Here is a 16,187-nt window from a genome sequence, read left to right as displayed (position 1 = left end):
GAAGCAAATACAATGTTTGATTAACATTCAGGGGACATTTTGATTTGAATGCATATGGAAGTTAAACCATAACATAACACTCAGTGACCAGGAAATTGTCAACAATTAACAATTTTATGTATTCAAATGCAAACTGTTCCACACCAAATATCCCCCACTGAGGAAATTGCTGTCTAGCATAGAAAATATGGTCTATTTAAGGCTTAAGGTTCTATTGTTCTGCATAAATGAGGATAAAAGTTTAATTTAACACTCGATAGTGTCCATGCTAGTGAGGACTTGCAGCATTGTAAACTAGTGATCATAGAGCTCCTTCATCTCCTTCAGGATCTTGATGCTCTCGCTGTAACGCAACTGGTTTTTGTTGGAGCATTCCTTCCATCTAAAACAAACAAAAAGGTGTCATTTTAAAGTTGGACACAATAAATGCAGGTTTATATGAAGAGGAAACACCTCTTTACCATCAAGTGTAGCTTATGTTCAGCATCATCACACATTTTAACACTGGGGTGTAGGGATGGGTAACAAATTTGGTACTTTTTTTAGGCACTGACAGAATTCTGGCGGTACTACCGGGTATCGATTCACGTAAAATCCAATGACACCAATTCTGATAACATAGCAGCACATTATGTCACGTCCCATTACAGATTAAACATCGGCTCATACAGGCGAAGAAACAATAATTTACGCAGCACTCAGAGCAAACTCAGCCAAACTGCCTTTTGGTAATGTAGCAGTTTTCAATACAAGTATGACTGATAGAAAATGCTCAAACCTAAAAAAGAACCACACTTTTCCAAAATTAGCTTTACATGGCAATTTCAACACCACCAAATTGGGCAATGAAAACTACAACTAAGATGCCCGTTACAAACAAACAGCAAGTGTTTAATAAGTACAATACTTACAGTATAAATACTTTTCGGGTGCAACATAAGACACAAATGGCACACTAAGTTTTATAGCAAAGACTACTCCCAGCTAGGCACCACACCATAGCCTACACACTACTGCTATCTAAGGTCTAGGAATTGTAACTGCTTGCAAAGTCTACTATATATGCATCCATCCATCTTCTACCGCTTATCCCTCTCTGGGTCGCGGGCGGACTGAAATCCATCCCAGCTCCACTTGGGCGGAAGGAAGGCAGTCGCTACCTCATTGCAGAGCCAACACAGATAGACAACATTTCAAAATCAGATTAGTGTTGTCAATCAACCTATACCTAGGTGAATGTCTTTGGAGGTGGGAGGAAGCCGGAGTACCCGGAGAGAACCCATGCAGTTAAGGGGAGAACATGCAAACTACACAGAAGGAATCGAACCTAGGAGCTTCTCACTGAGGCACAAGCGATTTAGACAAGATATAACAGCACAGTATTCATAATCAGCTCATTTTTAAATGTTTCAGGTACCCATCCCTACTTGGGTATTGATTAACTAATGGAGTCTTTATTTTTGTAGCTTTACTTTTGTCTGATCTTTTTCCAACGCTCCATGTGGTCACTAATGATGGAATCTGATGCAGGCATGGAATCCGTTAACTGCAAAAATGGAGAACATGTTAATAATTGCTAGCGCGCGTACATGAAGAATTATATGAATTTCCATGTGCCAAAATATATAAAAAAAACCTTGGTGACTGAAGGCTTTTCGGTAGGTGGAATCCTGAGATTGACAGGTTCACCAGACGTGCTGACGGCACACGCTGTTGGAGGAGGGAGTCTGTATACATTTTGTTCTTTGCCATTGATCATGTCTGGAACCTGCAAGTACAAAAGTTACATTTAGTCATACTGTTGAACGGCTAAAATGTCCAGTTGTCTCTGCTTAATTTAGATTGAACAACAATTTCTACCATATAAAACATACTAAAATGAAATACTCTATTTGAGGGTTACACTGTGTCCATCATTAAACCTGACTAATATTCTGCACTGTCATATTTTAAAGTGACCATTTTTTTCCACAGGACTGCAATCCGAATTGTGGCACTGGTGGGTTGCAAGAAGATGCTGGACAGGTGGAACCACTTAGTAGAATAGTAAAAATTGAAACACAGTTATTTCACATAAGCGAGTGACCTCACTCACCTCTTCCTCGAGAATGACTGGAGATCTCGGGTATCCTTCACCGGGCTCTCGGACTGCGGGGTTATTTCTCATCCAGGCACGACAAATAGGATAAAGAGGGGAGCTGGGGTTGAACTGAGCCAAGTCCACACTTCGATCGAACAATTTGATAATGTAAGCATCTGGATAAAAGAAAGAGGGAAAGTTATTCATGCTAAAAAAATATTTTAAAAGAAGGCAAGCAGGGATGGGAATTGATCAGATTTTTACGATTCCGATTTCATTTTCAATTCTTGTATCGTTTATGATTTTAAAGAAATAGTCAAATGAACCGGTTGATTATCATCAACTTTGTTTAGTTTAGAAGAAACACAAGTGTACAAACACAACAATGAGTTCTTACGAGGCCCAAAGCATTGGGCTCCTTGAAGAGATGACAGGGGGTTGCCATAAAAAAAAAATTTGTTTTGAAAATTAAATAACTATGAAACATTCTACTGTAGAAATAAACAGAAACACTGCACAACAAAGTACTCTGTGGCAATCACACAATAATGTTCAGTAATACATGTTGACTTTTTTTCTAATAGAAAATACATTTATCTGTTTAAAGAATATAGGAGCTGACCACTCAAAAGAGCATAAAACTACATTAGCCAGTGACGAATACAAGTCAAGTCCAATTGAACTCTGCATTGTGCAATTCTGCAACCATCAACTAAGAACAATTACTTCACAGAAAATAAGCATATCTTCTTTTTTAGGAAGGATACAAAATCTTTCTGGCTAATTATGGTGTCTCCAGCTGTGGAGAACACCTTTCAGACAGGGAGAAGGTGTGCAGCCTCCCAGCCAGCCAGATGCTGTCTCGTCATGTAATGCATGAGAAGCATTAATTTCACATTTACAGTTAATAATAGCAGGTTATTATAACATGATAGGCAGTGTTAGTTAGTTACCTGCTGTATAACAGACGATGTGCTATGTTGTTGGAGATTCTCTTTCAGCTCGGATAAAAAAAACGTACTTAATTCTAAGTCATCACATCCTGTAGGTGCTAAATAATGTTTATTTTAGTATTTCCTCCCTTTGATGTAATATTTACTTTGCAAATATTGCAAGTTGCCATGTTGTCATTCTTTATAGTTAATAACTCTTTTTTGCCGCCATTCGGCGTCACGCGTGTTGACATCACACGCGCCCACAGAAATCGATAAAGAATCGTTCACAAAACTGGCAAATCAGTCTAAGGAATTGAAACACTTGGATTCTCATTCCTACAAGTAAGAACATTAATTTTACTTTGTCTGTGTGTATTGCTCTCCGAAATGGTTTCCTCTATCTCCTTTCGCTTCTTCCGCCGATGCTGTGAGAGTCGTGCAGATGGCCTATGGATATCAACATGAGATATAATTAAATTTGCAGCAGAGAAAGATACACAAATAATGTGTGTATGCAGCAGTGCAACTAGCTTGTAGGATATAAGCATGCAGACCCTTACCTTTTTCCAGTAGATGATGGGGACAACTCTCTATAAACAAAAAGAACGGTTGTGAATGGAAAAACATATCTTCCTTTTGCTGTACTTCGGTTTTCATACGCCCCGGTTTTAGTATGATTCAGCAATTTTTTTTACTGAAAATACAGTTGCAAGAAAAAGTCATGAATCAACCTCTTTGGTACAATCAGAATATTATTATTTATGAAAATGTGGTCAAATGGACCATGTGGAAAGATAGAGGTATTGCTAAACCTCATCATATTATTCATGTAAACTCCTTTAAACCGTTCAATGAATTAGTTGATACACCCAGAAATAATTTTTAAATTGTATCTCTTTAAAAACACACTGTAAAGAAATGCATTTACTCTGAAAGTATGACTTTTAACAGCATTGAACTGGAAGATACAATTTTTAATCAGGATACAATTAAAACATTAATTAAAAGATTTTATGGAATAATAAATGAACATCATACTAGGAATGCAAATCATGCATATGTTTGGAAATGGATGATCTACTTAAACGTTTTAGAAAGAGACATATCATGCAATGATATTTGGAAAAATGCCAATAAGCCCTTTAGAAGCAATAAAAATAAGCCGAGTCAATTTAAGATCTTGAATATATTGTATTTTACATTTTCTCTGCTGTTTAAAATTGGTACAGTAGATAGCAAGTTGTGTATGAAGTGTCAGGAAGCTGCGGAAACTCTTGTTGTCAGAGAATAAAAGAGTTATGATTGAAAACAACAAGAGAAGCAATCACATTACAATATATAAACATCTCAATGACAATGCAAACTTGCATTCTTGGTGATCTGCATCAATTTAATAACGTGTAATTAAAGAATAAAAATGCATTTCCTTCAATATGCATCATAACAAAATGGTTATATTAAACAAATGGATGGAACCTAAAATATGACTTATTTTTATCCTTGTGGTAAATATTGGACACAATGTGTTGTCAAATTATGCGATGTAATGCAAGTGTAGATAGATAGATATCATCATCATCATCAATCTTTATTGCAGACCTTAAGATCCATTTAAACATAAAAACAAAATATAATACATTAAAAACAAAACAATAAAACATACATTAAAAACAAAACAAAACAATAAAACATAAAAACAATAAAAACATAAAACCCAAATGTCAGTTTCTGACATACAAACGTGTGTGCCAATGATTCCACAGTCCAGATGAGTACTTAACAGAACTGCGGCCAGAGTTCATTATCACAGAGATTATGTCATTTTCAGACTCAAATACCCTACACATAAACTTATACATAATGTTGCGTAGCAACTAACAAACATCTGGCTTGCACTGGAGCTTCTTGGAATTCCCAGGAGAAGCCTCATACAGTCATTATAAGCAACCTGCAGTTTCTGTATGCTTTTCTGCTTATACTTTACCCACAGGGGGGCAGTATACAGGAGTGCAATAGGCTCTGAATAAGTTTATCTTTACATCATATGTACAATATTAAAATGTCTTTCTCAGCATGTTGGCTTGGGAATACAGCATACGCCGCTGTCTGTATAGGTCATCATCATCACCCAATTTATCAGTAATGATGTGCCCCAGATACTTAGTTTTATCACACACACTCAGCGCCTGTCCTGACAGATAGAATGAAGGAAAAGAGAGGTCCTTGTCCTCTCTTGTTCTACATATCATGATGACACTCTTTTTGGCATTATATTTCACATCATATTTTAAACCATAATCTATACATATATTCAGCAGCTGTTGGAAGCCAGCACTGCTAGGAGACAATAAAAGTTCACCTCCAGGCAGCTACAACCCTAAACTAACACCCTCCCCGGATTGCTAATAATCAAATGTAAACAATCAAATGCAGATACTTTTTCTCTTTCTTATGCCTTCTGATCTCTCTCTCTCTCTCTCTCTCTCTCTCTATGTCCACTACTTGATGTCCATATCCCCCCTCCCCACCCCCCCCACCCCCCTCCACACCCCTGATTGTAAATAATGTAAATAATTCAATGTGATTATCTTGTGTGATGACTGTATTATGATGATAGTATATATGATAGTATATATCTGTATCATGAATCAATTTAAGTGGACCCCGACTTAAACAAGTTGAAAAACTTATTCGGGTGTTACCATTTAGTGGTCAATTGTACGGAATATGTACTTCACTGTGCAACCTACTAATAAAAGTCTCAATCAATCAATCAAAAAGGATGGCTAAATCATCCGCATACATAAAATGATTGACCACAGTATTACCAAGTACACATCCGGTTCTACATGTATTGAGCTGTACAGATAGGTCATTCATATACAGATTGCAGAGGGCAGGGGAGAGAATTCCCCCCTGGCGTACCCCGTTCCCAACCTTAAATGTTGCTGAGCATTTACCGCCCCATCTGATCTGCATGCTCTGATTAGCATACCAATATGACAGAATTCTGATTATACTATCAGGCACGCCCCCCCTCTCTTTCAGTTTTAAAAACAGTGTCTTATGGTTGACTCTATCAAAGGCTTTCGATGCGTCAATATAGCCAACTAAAACTGAGGAGTTCTTTCCTTTATACATATAAATAACTTCTTTTAATGCATAGATACAAAGGTCAGTACCATGCTTAGTTTTAAAACCAAACTGATTGTCAGCAGTGGTAAGAAAAACGCTTAAGCTGTCTAATAAAATTCTCTCTATAACTTTAGAAATTATGCTTGCAAGTGCAATAGGCCTGTAATTCTCCATGCTTCCCACCTTACCTGCCTTGTCCTTGATGACCGGCACCAGAGTGACAGCCATCATGGAGTCAGGCAGCAGCCCGTGTGACATCAGGCCTGTAAAACGGATGGAAAGCAGGACCGCTACTCTGGGGCTTGCATGTTTCAGGTGTTCTGCAGTTATATGATCAGGGCCACTGGCTTTATTATCAGCTAGCTGGGATATGTTATCAGCTCCAGCTACACCCTCAATTGTGCATGGCAGAGGCATACTGCCTCGGTTCAATGTTTTCACCTCTTTCCAGAATCCACTGATATTGCAGTTAAGGAGTTTCTCAGCCAATGAGTCAGCTCTCATAGTGTGTTCATTTCGAATGACAGATTTGTACCTAGAATGTGTTAGCTTCTTACGATCTAGTACTGGACCTAGTCTAGGTCTGCCAGCCAGAACCCATTCACTGAAAGCTTCCTTAGCCGCAGTGTAATGCACTCGAACATGTTTATTCCAGCCTGGCTTCCCACTGGATTTCCTGTTCGTGCATGTATCATAAGAACTGCTAGCTTCACACAGGATTTTGACAATATAGTCATACATTACACAAAGGGATTTTATATGATTAATATCATTACAGTTAAGATTAGTACAAAAAATTTCATCAAGTGGAAGAGACATATTATTTAAAAGAGCATCAGTTCTCCTGTAATAAAACAGCACTTCCTCATCTGTGAGTTTAGACCAGTCTAGTTTGGCCCTCAGGCTATTAACTTCCTGGGTCAACTCAGGGAGACTGTCCAACTTAATATCTAATATGAATGGAATATGGTCGCTCATAGAGGCCTCATACACAATCTCCATAGAACGTATAGTGGCGTGTGCGTCAGTTGTACTGACACAGTAGTCAAGCCATGATGTTGTGTGCCAGGCCAGATAGATAGATAGATAGATAGTACTTTATTGATATTGATTCCTTCAGGAGAGTTCCCTCATGATAATGAAAATGTGTAAGCCACTGTGACACTATTGTTCATTTAAATATATATACTGTTGGAAGCATATCCATATTTAAGTGTTACTTCTTTCTAAACTCCTATAGTCATATAAAGAATAGCTAGTATTCTTCCTTCTTTTGAGTCTCATAGTAAGGTGTTGGACTTCTAGATTGGAATGTGTCAGAGTAGAGATAACTCGGAGTAGTCTAAACAGCAGGTGGGGGGGGGACAGGAGAAGGAGGAAGTAGACAGGAGTTCCGGAGTTTTGGTAGACCGATCTGGACCGGGCTATGGAACGCTTGGGTGCTGGGTTGGTCTCAGGTTTGTCCTCTAAGCTTTGAGAATAAACTACAAAATACCAACTATTGCCTGGAGATTGAATATAAACATCAGCGTATTGCCATAAAAAGAATCTGGGAGAGACTAGCAATTTGAATTCCCCTTTGGAGGAATGCTGGTCAACGCAACAATTTGGGGGCTTCGTCCGAGATGGCACGCTGTTGATTGATGACTTCTTGCAATCTTCTGGACAGACTCAATTGGCCAATTCAAGGTAAGCAGAACCTTTCTTTTTAGATAAAATCTGCGTTAGGAGTCTGTCCTGAAGTCTGTAAGTCAAACACTGTTTTTTAATCCCAGGCACAGATTGGTGATTTTGATAGATTGATTGCATTTTTGCCGAGCCTGCCATTGCATTAAAATTGTAAATAAGTGGTCAACTCAGGCCATTGTGTCTCGATTACCGTGACGGGCAGTTTCATTGACGAGTGAACTAATAGTTGGGTGTGGCTCACCCTGGGTAGTTGGTCGCCGCCTAAAAGAGCAACGGGTTGATAGATCCCAGTGAGATAAGACACTGAAACGTAAGGAAGCGGGTTGATAGATCCCAGTGAGATAAGACACTGAAACGTAAGGAAGCGGGTTGATAGATCCCAGTGAGATAAGACACTGAAACGTAAGGAAGCGGGTTGATAGATCCCAGTGAGATAAGACACTGAAACGTAAGGAAACGGGTTGAAAGATCCCAGTGTGATAAGACACTAAAACGTAAAGAAATAGACACAGTGGCCTTGGAGTGTGACAAACAGAAATGTGATGGCGGCGGGGCAAAATGTGATGATTGGCTGCCGTTCAATGATCAATTGAAGGTGCTTTTGGTGACAATGGAGGCCGCGGGGCGAGACAAAAAAGAACTGAAAAAAAAAAAAGGAAAAAACAGGAGAACGTTCCTTGAAAGGGTTAAGAGGGAGTTTACAATACTCGAAAAGTCGTGAACTCAAACGTCTGGTAAAATAAAATTAAAAAAAAAAAAAAAGTAACTGGAAGTTTTATGGTAAAGTGAAACGCAGAGAGTGTGCTGCTGAGTGTGAGCGTGTGTGTGCGGGAGTGCTTACGCGTGCTCGTGTGTGTGTGTGCTGCTGAGTGTGTGGGTGTGTATGTGCGGGAGTGCTTACGCGTGCTCGTGTGTGTGTGTGTGTGTGTGTGCGCGCAGGGAGATAATTTAAGAGTTTGGCGTATGATAAAAGTAAACGGGGATTACGTGGAAAAACGAAATGCAGCAAAAGAAACGATGATTAATGACAGAATGAACTGATTGGTTTTTTGTCTGCCGCGCATGCGCAAGACAATTCAAACGACCCGCCCAGACTTTGACTAGGACACCGCCCCCTAGTCCAGTGACAAGAGAAGGAGGTATTAACACGCCCCCTCTAAAATTAATCCTGCCTCCGAAAATTAACCCCTTGTACACGTCTGACCATTTTCTCCGGCAGACATTTTTGACACATGACATTAACACTTCGGACATACTACAATATAAGACTCTTGCCGATGCATACATGCAAGCCATTGTTGAACTTGCTTTCCCACCTGTACCTCCGGGAGGGAACCTTTGGCCAAACACTTTGGACAAAGTTAACCCTGATATACACGGTCCCAAAAACAATATATGGCAGGACATTTTATTCATCCCATGCAAAATAGGGCTAATGACAGAGCAACAAGGAAACGACTACTTAAATTACAGATCGCTGAAGATAAAAGGTTAAAAGAACCAAAAGGTCAAAGATCAGCTAGGGTATATTCAGCAGTGGGTGACCTTGCTTTTGAGTTCCAACAGGTGGAGGAAAGAATCCTCAACAGACGTGCGGTTGGACTCGGGTGGTGGACAACACGATGCTTCAAAGCCGGTCTGGGGTAGACACTGTTTCGGCTGTGACCAGCCTGGTCATTGGAGTCGTGACTGTCCGAACATTTCCGAACAGGAAAGGTTCCGTCGTGCCAACAAACGAACACGAAGGCGTGTAAGAGGACGCCCACATCAGGAGCCGCAACAGGAAGTACCGACAGGACCCCTGCTGGACATGAGTGTCAACGGACAATTTTATCAGCCACCCATTCGATTCTGAATGCAGAGGTACCAAAAAAACTGTGTGCTTCCTCTTTAAAGGTCGAAGGCTTTCCTGGGGTCACAAGAAGGTTACCTGTCACCAAACCACTTCCAGTTCAGATTGCTGGACCTCCTTTACAGACTGTACCCTGACATTCAAATCGCAAAGAAGGAACATTCCTGGTGTTACCTGACGGCTGAACCACCCAGCTGCGACACCACTACCAAGACTACTCCATGAGCTCATACCACAGCCTGAAACAACAGGAATCGCTGACATCCAACTGCTCTAACGGTGAAAACCCTGACTGACTGAGATGCTTCCGTGTGTTCTGCCACCCGAGTCGCCATATGTTATGATTATTTATATATGTTGGAACTCAAGGTGTGGCTGCTCATGTTGACCTATCTTTGCAACAGCTAGCATGGTATAAGATGGACACAATAGTGTCCCACATTGTTCCCTTGCTCTCTGTCTCGCCTACAAAACCAAAGAACTTAGGTTCAATGATAAGACACGGCGTAGCTGCCAAACATTACACCGACACCCAAATACCACATTTTCAAAATATTAGGTTTAGCCCATAGTGATGTTAAACACATTACTATGGGCTGCACTTTAGACACCTGTAGGCTACGAGGAGCTAGCAGCTACACAACAGCTGAGCTAAAACGACACATTACACATTTAAGCATATCAAATAATTATAGTTGCTCATTACATACACATAGTCGTCAAGACAGAAGTCTGATAGAAAGTATTCAGTAACAAACGTGTCTGCATCATTCAACTTTCTACAACATGAGCTTGACTTAATGAATTATTGGGGCCACCAGGTGTGGTAAAATTTCAAAATACTATTGCTAAAGCATTCGCCACATTTTTCTAGTATTTGTGACAATATAAATATAAGCATATTTGTTACTTTCACCATATTGAATAAGTTACATAAAAGCTAGGGTTTAGTTGAGTTTGAGTTAATTGTGATATTGCTAAGGGGTCCCCTACCCTAACAACACCCCCCAGTGGACCATAGAGGCTAAAGAGACAATCATTGACCTCAAACATGACCTGTCCTCCGCTACTTGACTATTAGCTGACCTTTTTCTTAGATGTTTCTGAAAGTGATAGTATGACTAACACAGTCCTTTTTTCAGAAACAGAAGGGGGTGAGTGAGGGTGGATACAGACTCCTTGGAACAAAATCGACAATCATCCGACTCTGACACATTCCATAGTTTTAACGTTTTTACCGTGGGTAAGAAGTTATAACTAATTTTAATTTGAAAATAACGATTTTACACATCGATAGTAGTGTAATAGATCAAATTTAGAATATGGAGGAGGTGAGGGTGAACCATGTATAGTCTTTGATTTCACTGATATGATCAATACGGTACAAGGGAAAAGGTACGTACTGACTTGTGTTGACAATCACAGTGGTTGGCCGGAATCAACAACAACCTCAAAAGAGGATGCAATATCAGTAATTAAATGACTTGTGAATGACCTAGTACCCCGACATGGTTTCCCCAAAAAGATTAGGTCAGACAACGGCAACCATTTAAAAAAAATACTCACTTAGCCTTGGTCGAAAAGGCTTTCGGACTAGAACACAGGTTTGGGGTACCATCCTGAGTCCCAAGGTAAGGTTGAAAGGATGGACCAGAAGATCAAAAACTAATTGGCTAAAATCTGTGCACAGACCAAATTTAATTGAATTGACATGTTGCAATTAGTGTTAATGATCATTCGAAGGTCCGTGAATAAAACTGTTTTACCGCCCTTTGAGTTTTTCACCCTATGAGCTGCATACAGGTCAGCCATTCACAGGACCAGCAGCCCCCCATGGAAGGAGGACTCAGCGTAAAACCAAAATGGTATTTTACACAAAAAATTGCAGAATTTGTGTGCCAGTTCTTCTGTACAGATTCCCTTCCGCCCGCTGAGAGGGTCAAGATCAAGGTCATCAAACGCAAGTGGACAGAGCTCAGGTGGACTGGTCCCTTCAAGGTCGTGGAACGGACGTCCCACGCCCTTCGACTGGCTGGTGGAGGGGACACCTGGTACCACCTCTCCCTCTGCACTACAGCTGAAGAACCTGACAGATCATCAGGGGATGTCATTGCTGACATCGCCACAACATCTGCCCCTCAGCCCAGGAGACGAGAGAGATTTTCTACCTACATTACTCTTTTCAACTTCTATATTGTATATCCTTGTGTGAGACCAATCCAGTATGCTAAATGTTTCTTAGTTTTTCTTGCTTGTTTGCAGCATAAATATCTGTGTCGTTACATTAAGTGAAAAGTTTGATGTTTATCCCCGTTTTGTTACTTAAATTACTCTGATATTGATATACGAAAGGCAGGATGTTACACCCGACTAGTGTTCCCTGACGGACTGGTGCTTGGGCGTGTTCTACTGTCTTTGTGTCTCAGTTCATCCTTCCTGACGACAGTGACTGACAAGTGTCTAAGAACATACAGCGGACTTTAAATAGACTGGGTCAAAGGGGATAGCAAGACTTATTTTTGACCTGTGCAGTGTGATTAATTACGGGGGACACAATAGCTATTACCGTGGTAATAACCTCTATATTTGTTACGACTCAACCCTGAACCATTGGTGTCGGATGCAGACAACATACTCTGGTAAGTTGTGCCCATCGTCCCTTTTATGTTGTTTTGGGGCTTGACCTGACTGATACAGATGCTAAAGGAATTATTAAAATTAATGTCCTTGAGAGGGCGTTAACTACCTCTACACCCTCTGTAGCACCTAAAGTACCACCCCACCTCGGTGGTGTTTCAAAGGCTCACATCTGTGCGTGCTAATGACATCACCACCGAAGGCCTGGTAACTTTGACCTTAGGAGCGGGTGGCTCAGGTGGATGCCAAAACCTGGGTGACTGTGTTGCTTCTTCCGCTGGACGTCCCTTTTCCCACACTTACCCCGCCCCTTTTAAGTTGACTGACTGGTCAACGCAACAATACATATATATACATATATATATATATATATATATACATAAATATATATATATATATATATATATATATATATATATATATATATATATATATATATATATATATATATATATATATATACATAAATATATATATATATATATATATATATATATATATATATATATATATATATATATATATATATATATATATATATATATATATATATATATATATATATATATGCCGGGTTTGGTTTGGAATTGTATTATTGTGTGTTGTTTTGTTGGGTTGATTAAAAATGTTGTATAAAAACAATACAAAACAAAGGGAACAGTATAAGGTTATAGATCATAATTTTTCCCAAAGTAATCGTTGTTGGCTCTCACAAAGTCTGCACGATTTGCATTGTTTTTGGTGGGGAAGGTTTCTGCGGTCCCTACTACTATGTTATACGAGGAAGTGTCTGGCTTCCTCATTACCTCTCAAAATGGCTTGGGAATCTCCATGGGATTGATACTATTTTGATCATATCTATTCATTCGCAAACTATGGACATCTTTTGGTATCATAAATCAGATATATATGATAATAGCTTCAATATAGAAGCAACTTGTTTCCCCACTCTACTGGTACCTTAAATGCACCTTAATCGACCAAAAACAATGCATGTTTATCCGGAGAGTCTTGATACTAACTTCCTTTACCCAACCACACATAAAGAAGTTGTAGACCTCCATGCTCCAAATTTCCATCTGTTTTGTTGTGTGGAATGGCGTCTGGAACACAATTGTTTGATGTGCCTGGGAACGCGTCCGACTTAATAACTCCATTGCATGGTTTGATTTTTTTGCTCATATCTGCTTTTTGCAGGAAGATATAGGCCCCTTGAGTACTCCGCACGCTGCTTGCTGTACAACAGCCATCTTAGCTTGGTCAACCACCACTGGTTTTCACTTCCGGGAAGAAGTCACTTGTCGTGATACCAACTATATACTAGGCTTTAATGGGACTCTAGACCAGTGTTTTTCAACCTTTTTTGAGCCAAGGCACATTTTTTTCTATTGAAAAAATCCGGACGCACACCACCAGCAGAAATCATTAAAAAAACGAAACTCAGTTGACAGTAAAAAGTCGTTGTTGCAATTGTTGGATACGACTTTAAACCATAATCAACCATGCATCACTATAGCTCTTGACTCAAAGTAGGTGTACTGTCACGACCTGTCACATCACACCATGACTTATTTTGAGTTTTTTGCTGTTTTCCTGTGTGTAGTGTTTTAGTCCTTGTCTTGCGCTCCTATTTTGGTTGCTTTTCCTGTTTTGTTGGTGTTTTCCTGTAACAGTCTCCATGTTTTAGTAATCAATAATATTTAAGTTGTTGCTATCCTTCTTTGTGGAGACATTGTTGATTGTCATGTCATGTTCGGATGTACTTTGTGGACGCCGTCTTTGCTCCACAGTAAGTCTTTGCTGTCGTCCAGCATTCTGTTTTTGTTTACTTTATGGCCAGTTAGGTTTTAGTTTCGTTCTGCATAGCCTTCCCTAAGCTTCAATGCCTTTTCTTAGGGGCACTCACTTTTTGTTTATTTTTGGTTTAAGCATTAGATACGACGACAAATCCTCGTCGTCTACAACACAATTAGCTACCGGCTGCCACCTACTGATATAGAAGAGTATTACACGGTTACTCTGCCGAGCTCTAGACAGCACCGACACTCAACAACGGCAAAATATTTGCAGACTACGGTAATTACTGGTTTGCAAAAAATGTTTGACCCCAAATAGGTGAAATTACATAATCTCCCACGGCACACCAGACTGTATCTCACGGCACCGTGGTTGAAAAACACTGCTCTAGACCAGTGTTTTTCAACCTTTTGAGCCAAGGCACATTTTTTTAATAAAGAAAATACGGAGGCACACCACCAGCAGAAAAGGTTCAAAAATGAAACTCCACCAGGTCGTTGTGCCTTATTTTGAGTCTGTTGTTGTTTTCCTGTGTGTAGTGCTTTAGTTCCTGTCTTGCGCTGTTATTTTGGTGACCTTTCCTTCCTGTTTTGTTGATTGTTTTCCTGTCGCAACTTCACGCCTTCCTTTGAGTGCTATTGCCTGACCTGCTTTGTGTTGGCAATCGAGACTATTTTAAGTTGTGCGTACACTATCCTACTTTGGGGGGACATTGTTGATTGTCATGTCATGTACGGATGTACTTTGTGGACGCCATCTCCGCTCCACACGCTGTAAGTCTTTGCTGTCGTCCAGCATTCTGTTTTTGTTTACCTCGGCGCAAGTTCAGTTTTGCTTTCGTTTTGCATAGCCATCCCTAAGCTTCAGTGCCTTTTCCTCTCCCTTTTGTTCATTTTTGGTTTAACCATTGTATACCATTTTACCTGCACGCCGATGTGCTCTGCACATTGTGATCACGACAAACCATCCTCGACACGTTCCGACATGAACTACCTGCTGCCACTTACTGACGTGGAGTATTACATGGTTAACCTGCCGAGCTCTATACAGCACAGACGTTAACGGCACATTATTTGCAGATTATAATTATTGATTTGCAAAAAAATATTTTTTGGGACCAATTAGGTAAAGTTGCAAAATGTTCCACGGCACAGCAGACAATACCTCACGGCACACTAGTGTGCCCCGGCACAGTGGTTGAAAAACACTGCACTAGACCAGCCTGACACCCGGAAGTGCCAATAGGTCACGTGGTTGCAAACCAGCAATTCGTTACTGTCATTAACATTCTTACTTACTTTGTACTTACTTGGTAATTGTGTCCACCGATATTTTTCCAGAGTCGTTGTCATTTTGATCCCTGGTCAAAATGTATTTGAGTTAGTTCGTATAGAAAGTACTTTGTATAATTTAACTTCCCCGGTAAAAACCTTTTGTTTTCAGCCTTCTCCACAAGTCCCTTTAAAATGTCATCCAGTCGGCTGCGAGCAGCGGTCCCGTCCGCATCTACAAGGAAAATAAGTTTAAACCAAATATAAAACGTGCAGGTTTCCGAAACGGCAACTATACTAGTAAAATAGGAGGTTGTGGCCAAATCTGCATGTGTATCGTCCTCCGGGTACAACAGAAGTAACACATACCGAAGCAATAAAATGTAATACTACACCACGTCTTACCTGGCCGTTCGGTCTTGATCTTGACGTGATGCATAATATTATTAATGCACGCTAAGCTAACCAATTTATAAGGCGACAAGCCAGACGTTCGGATCCGCTGCTGCTTAACAAAAAGTGGCCCCTTTCAAAGCAGCTAGCAAGTCACAATGTTAGCTTCAATGTACGACGACGATTTTGCTACACAACACTATCCCGACGTCACCTAATGCTACAGAAGCCCCCGCCTGTTCCATACAATGCATTAAAAAATACAAACTACAGTTGTGGTTTTATTCAATAACTGAATCACTGACGTTCATAAGACTTAGCATGTTAGCCATAGCACTCGGCAGACTTTCCTCTTCCGCGCGCTGCCTTTTTTCTATTTGCCTATTGGTTCTTTGGAA

General features: G+C 40.1%; 1 protein-coding gene across 1 annotated transcript; it reads right to left on the bottom strand.

Annotated features, from left to right (window-relative positions):
- Positions 1-78: 78 nt before the first annotated feature.
- Positions 79-16,184, bottom strand: lin37 (lin-37 DREAM MuvB core complex component). The gene is made up of 9 exons (XM_062063193.1): positions 15,802-16,184; positions 15,556-15,631; positions 15,435-15,485; positions 3,576-3,605; positions 3,377-3,462; positions 2,096-2,256; positions 1,637-1,768; positions 1,473-1,546; positions 79-382 (listed from the first exon to the last, which is right to left on the bottom strand). Exons 1-9 carry the CDS (start codon positions 15,833-15,835, stop codon positions 295-297), a joined length of 732 nt encoding a protein of 243 aa, XP_061919177.1. The 5' UTR covers positions 15,836-16,184; the 3' UTR covers positions 79-294.
- Between the last annotated feature and the right edge of the window lie 3 nt (positions 16,185-16,187).

Source organism: Entelurus aequoreus, linkage group LG11, assembly GCF_033978785.1.
Source record: "Entelurus aequoreus isolate RoL-2023_Sb linkage group LG11, RoL_Eaeq_v1.1, whole genome shotgun sequence".
NCBI lineage: Eukaryota > Metazoa > Chordata > Actinopteri > Syngnathiformes > Syngnathidae > Entelurus > Entelurus aequoreus.
Note: the sequence above shows the minus strand (reverse complement) of the source record. Positions and strands in the feature narration are given on the sequence as shown.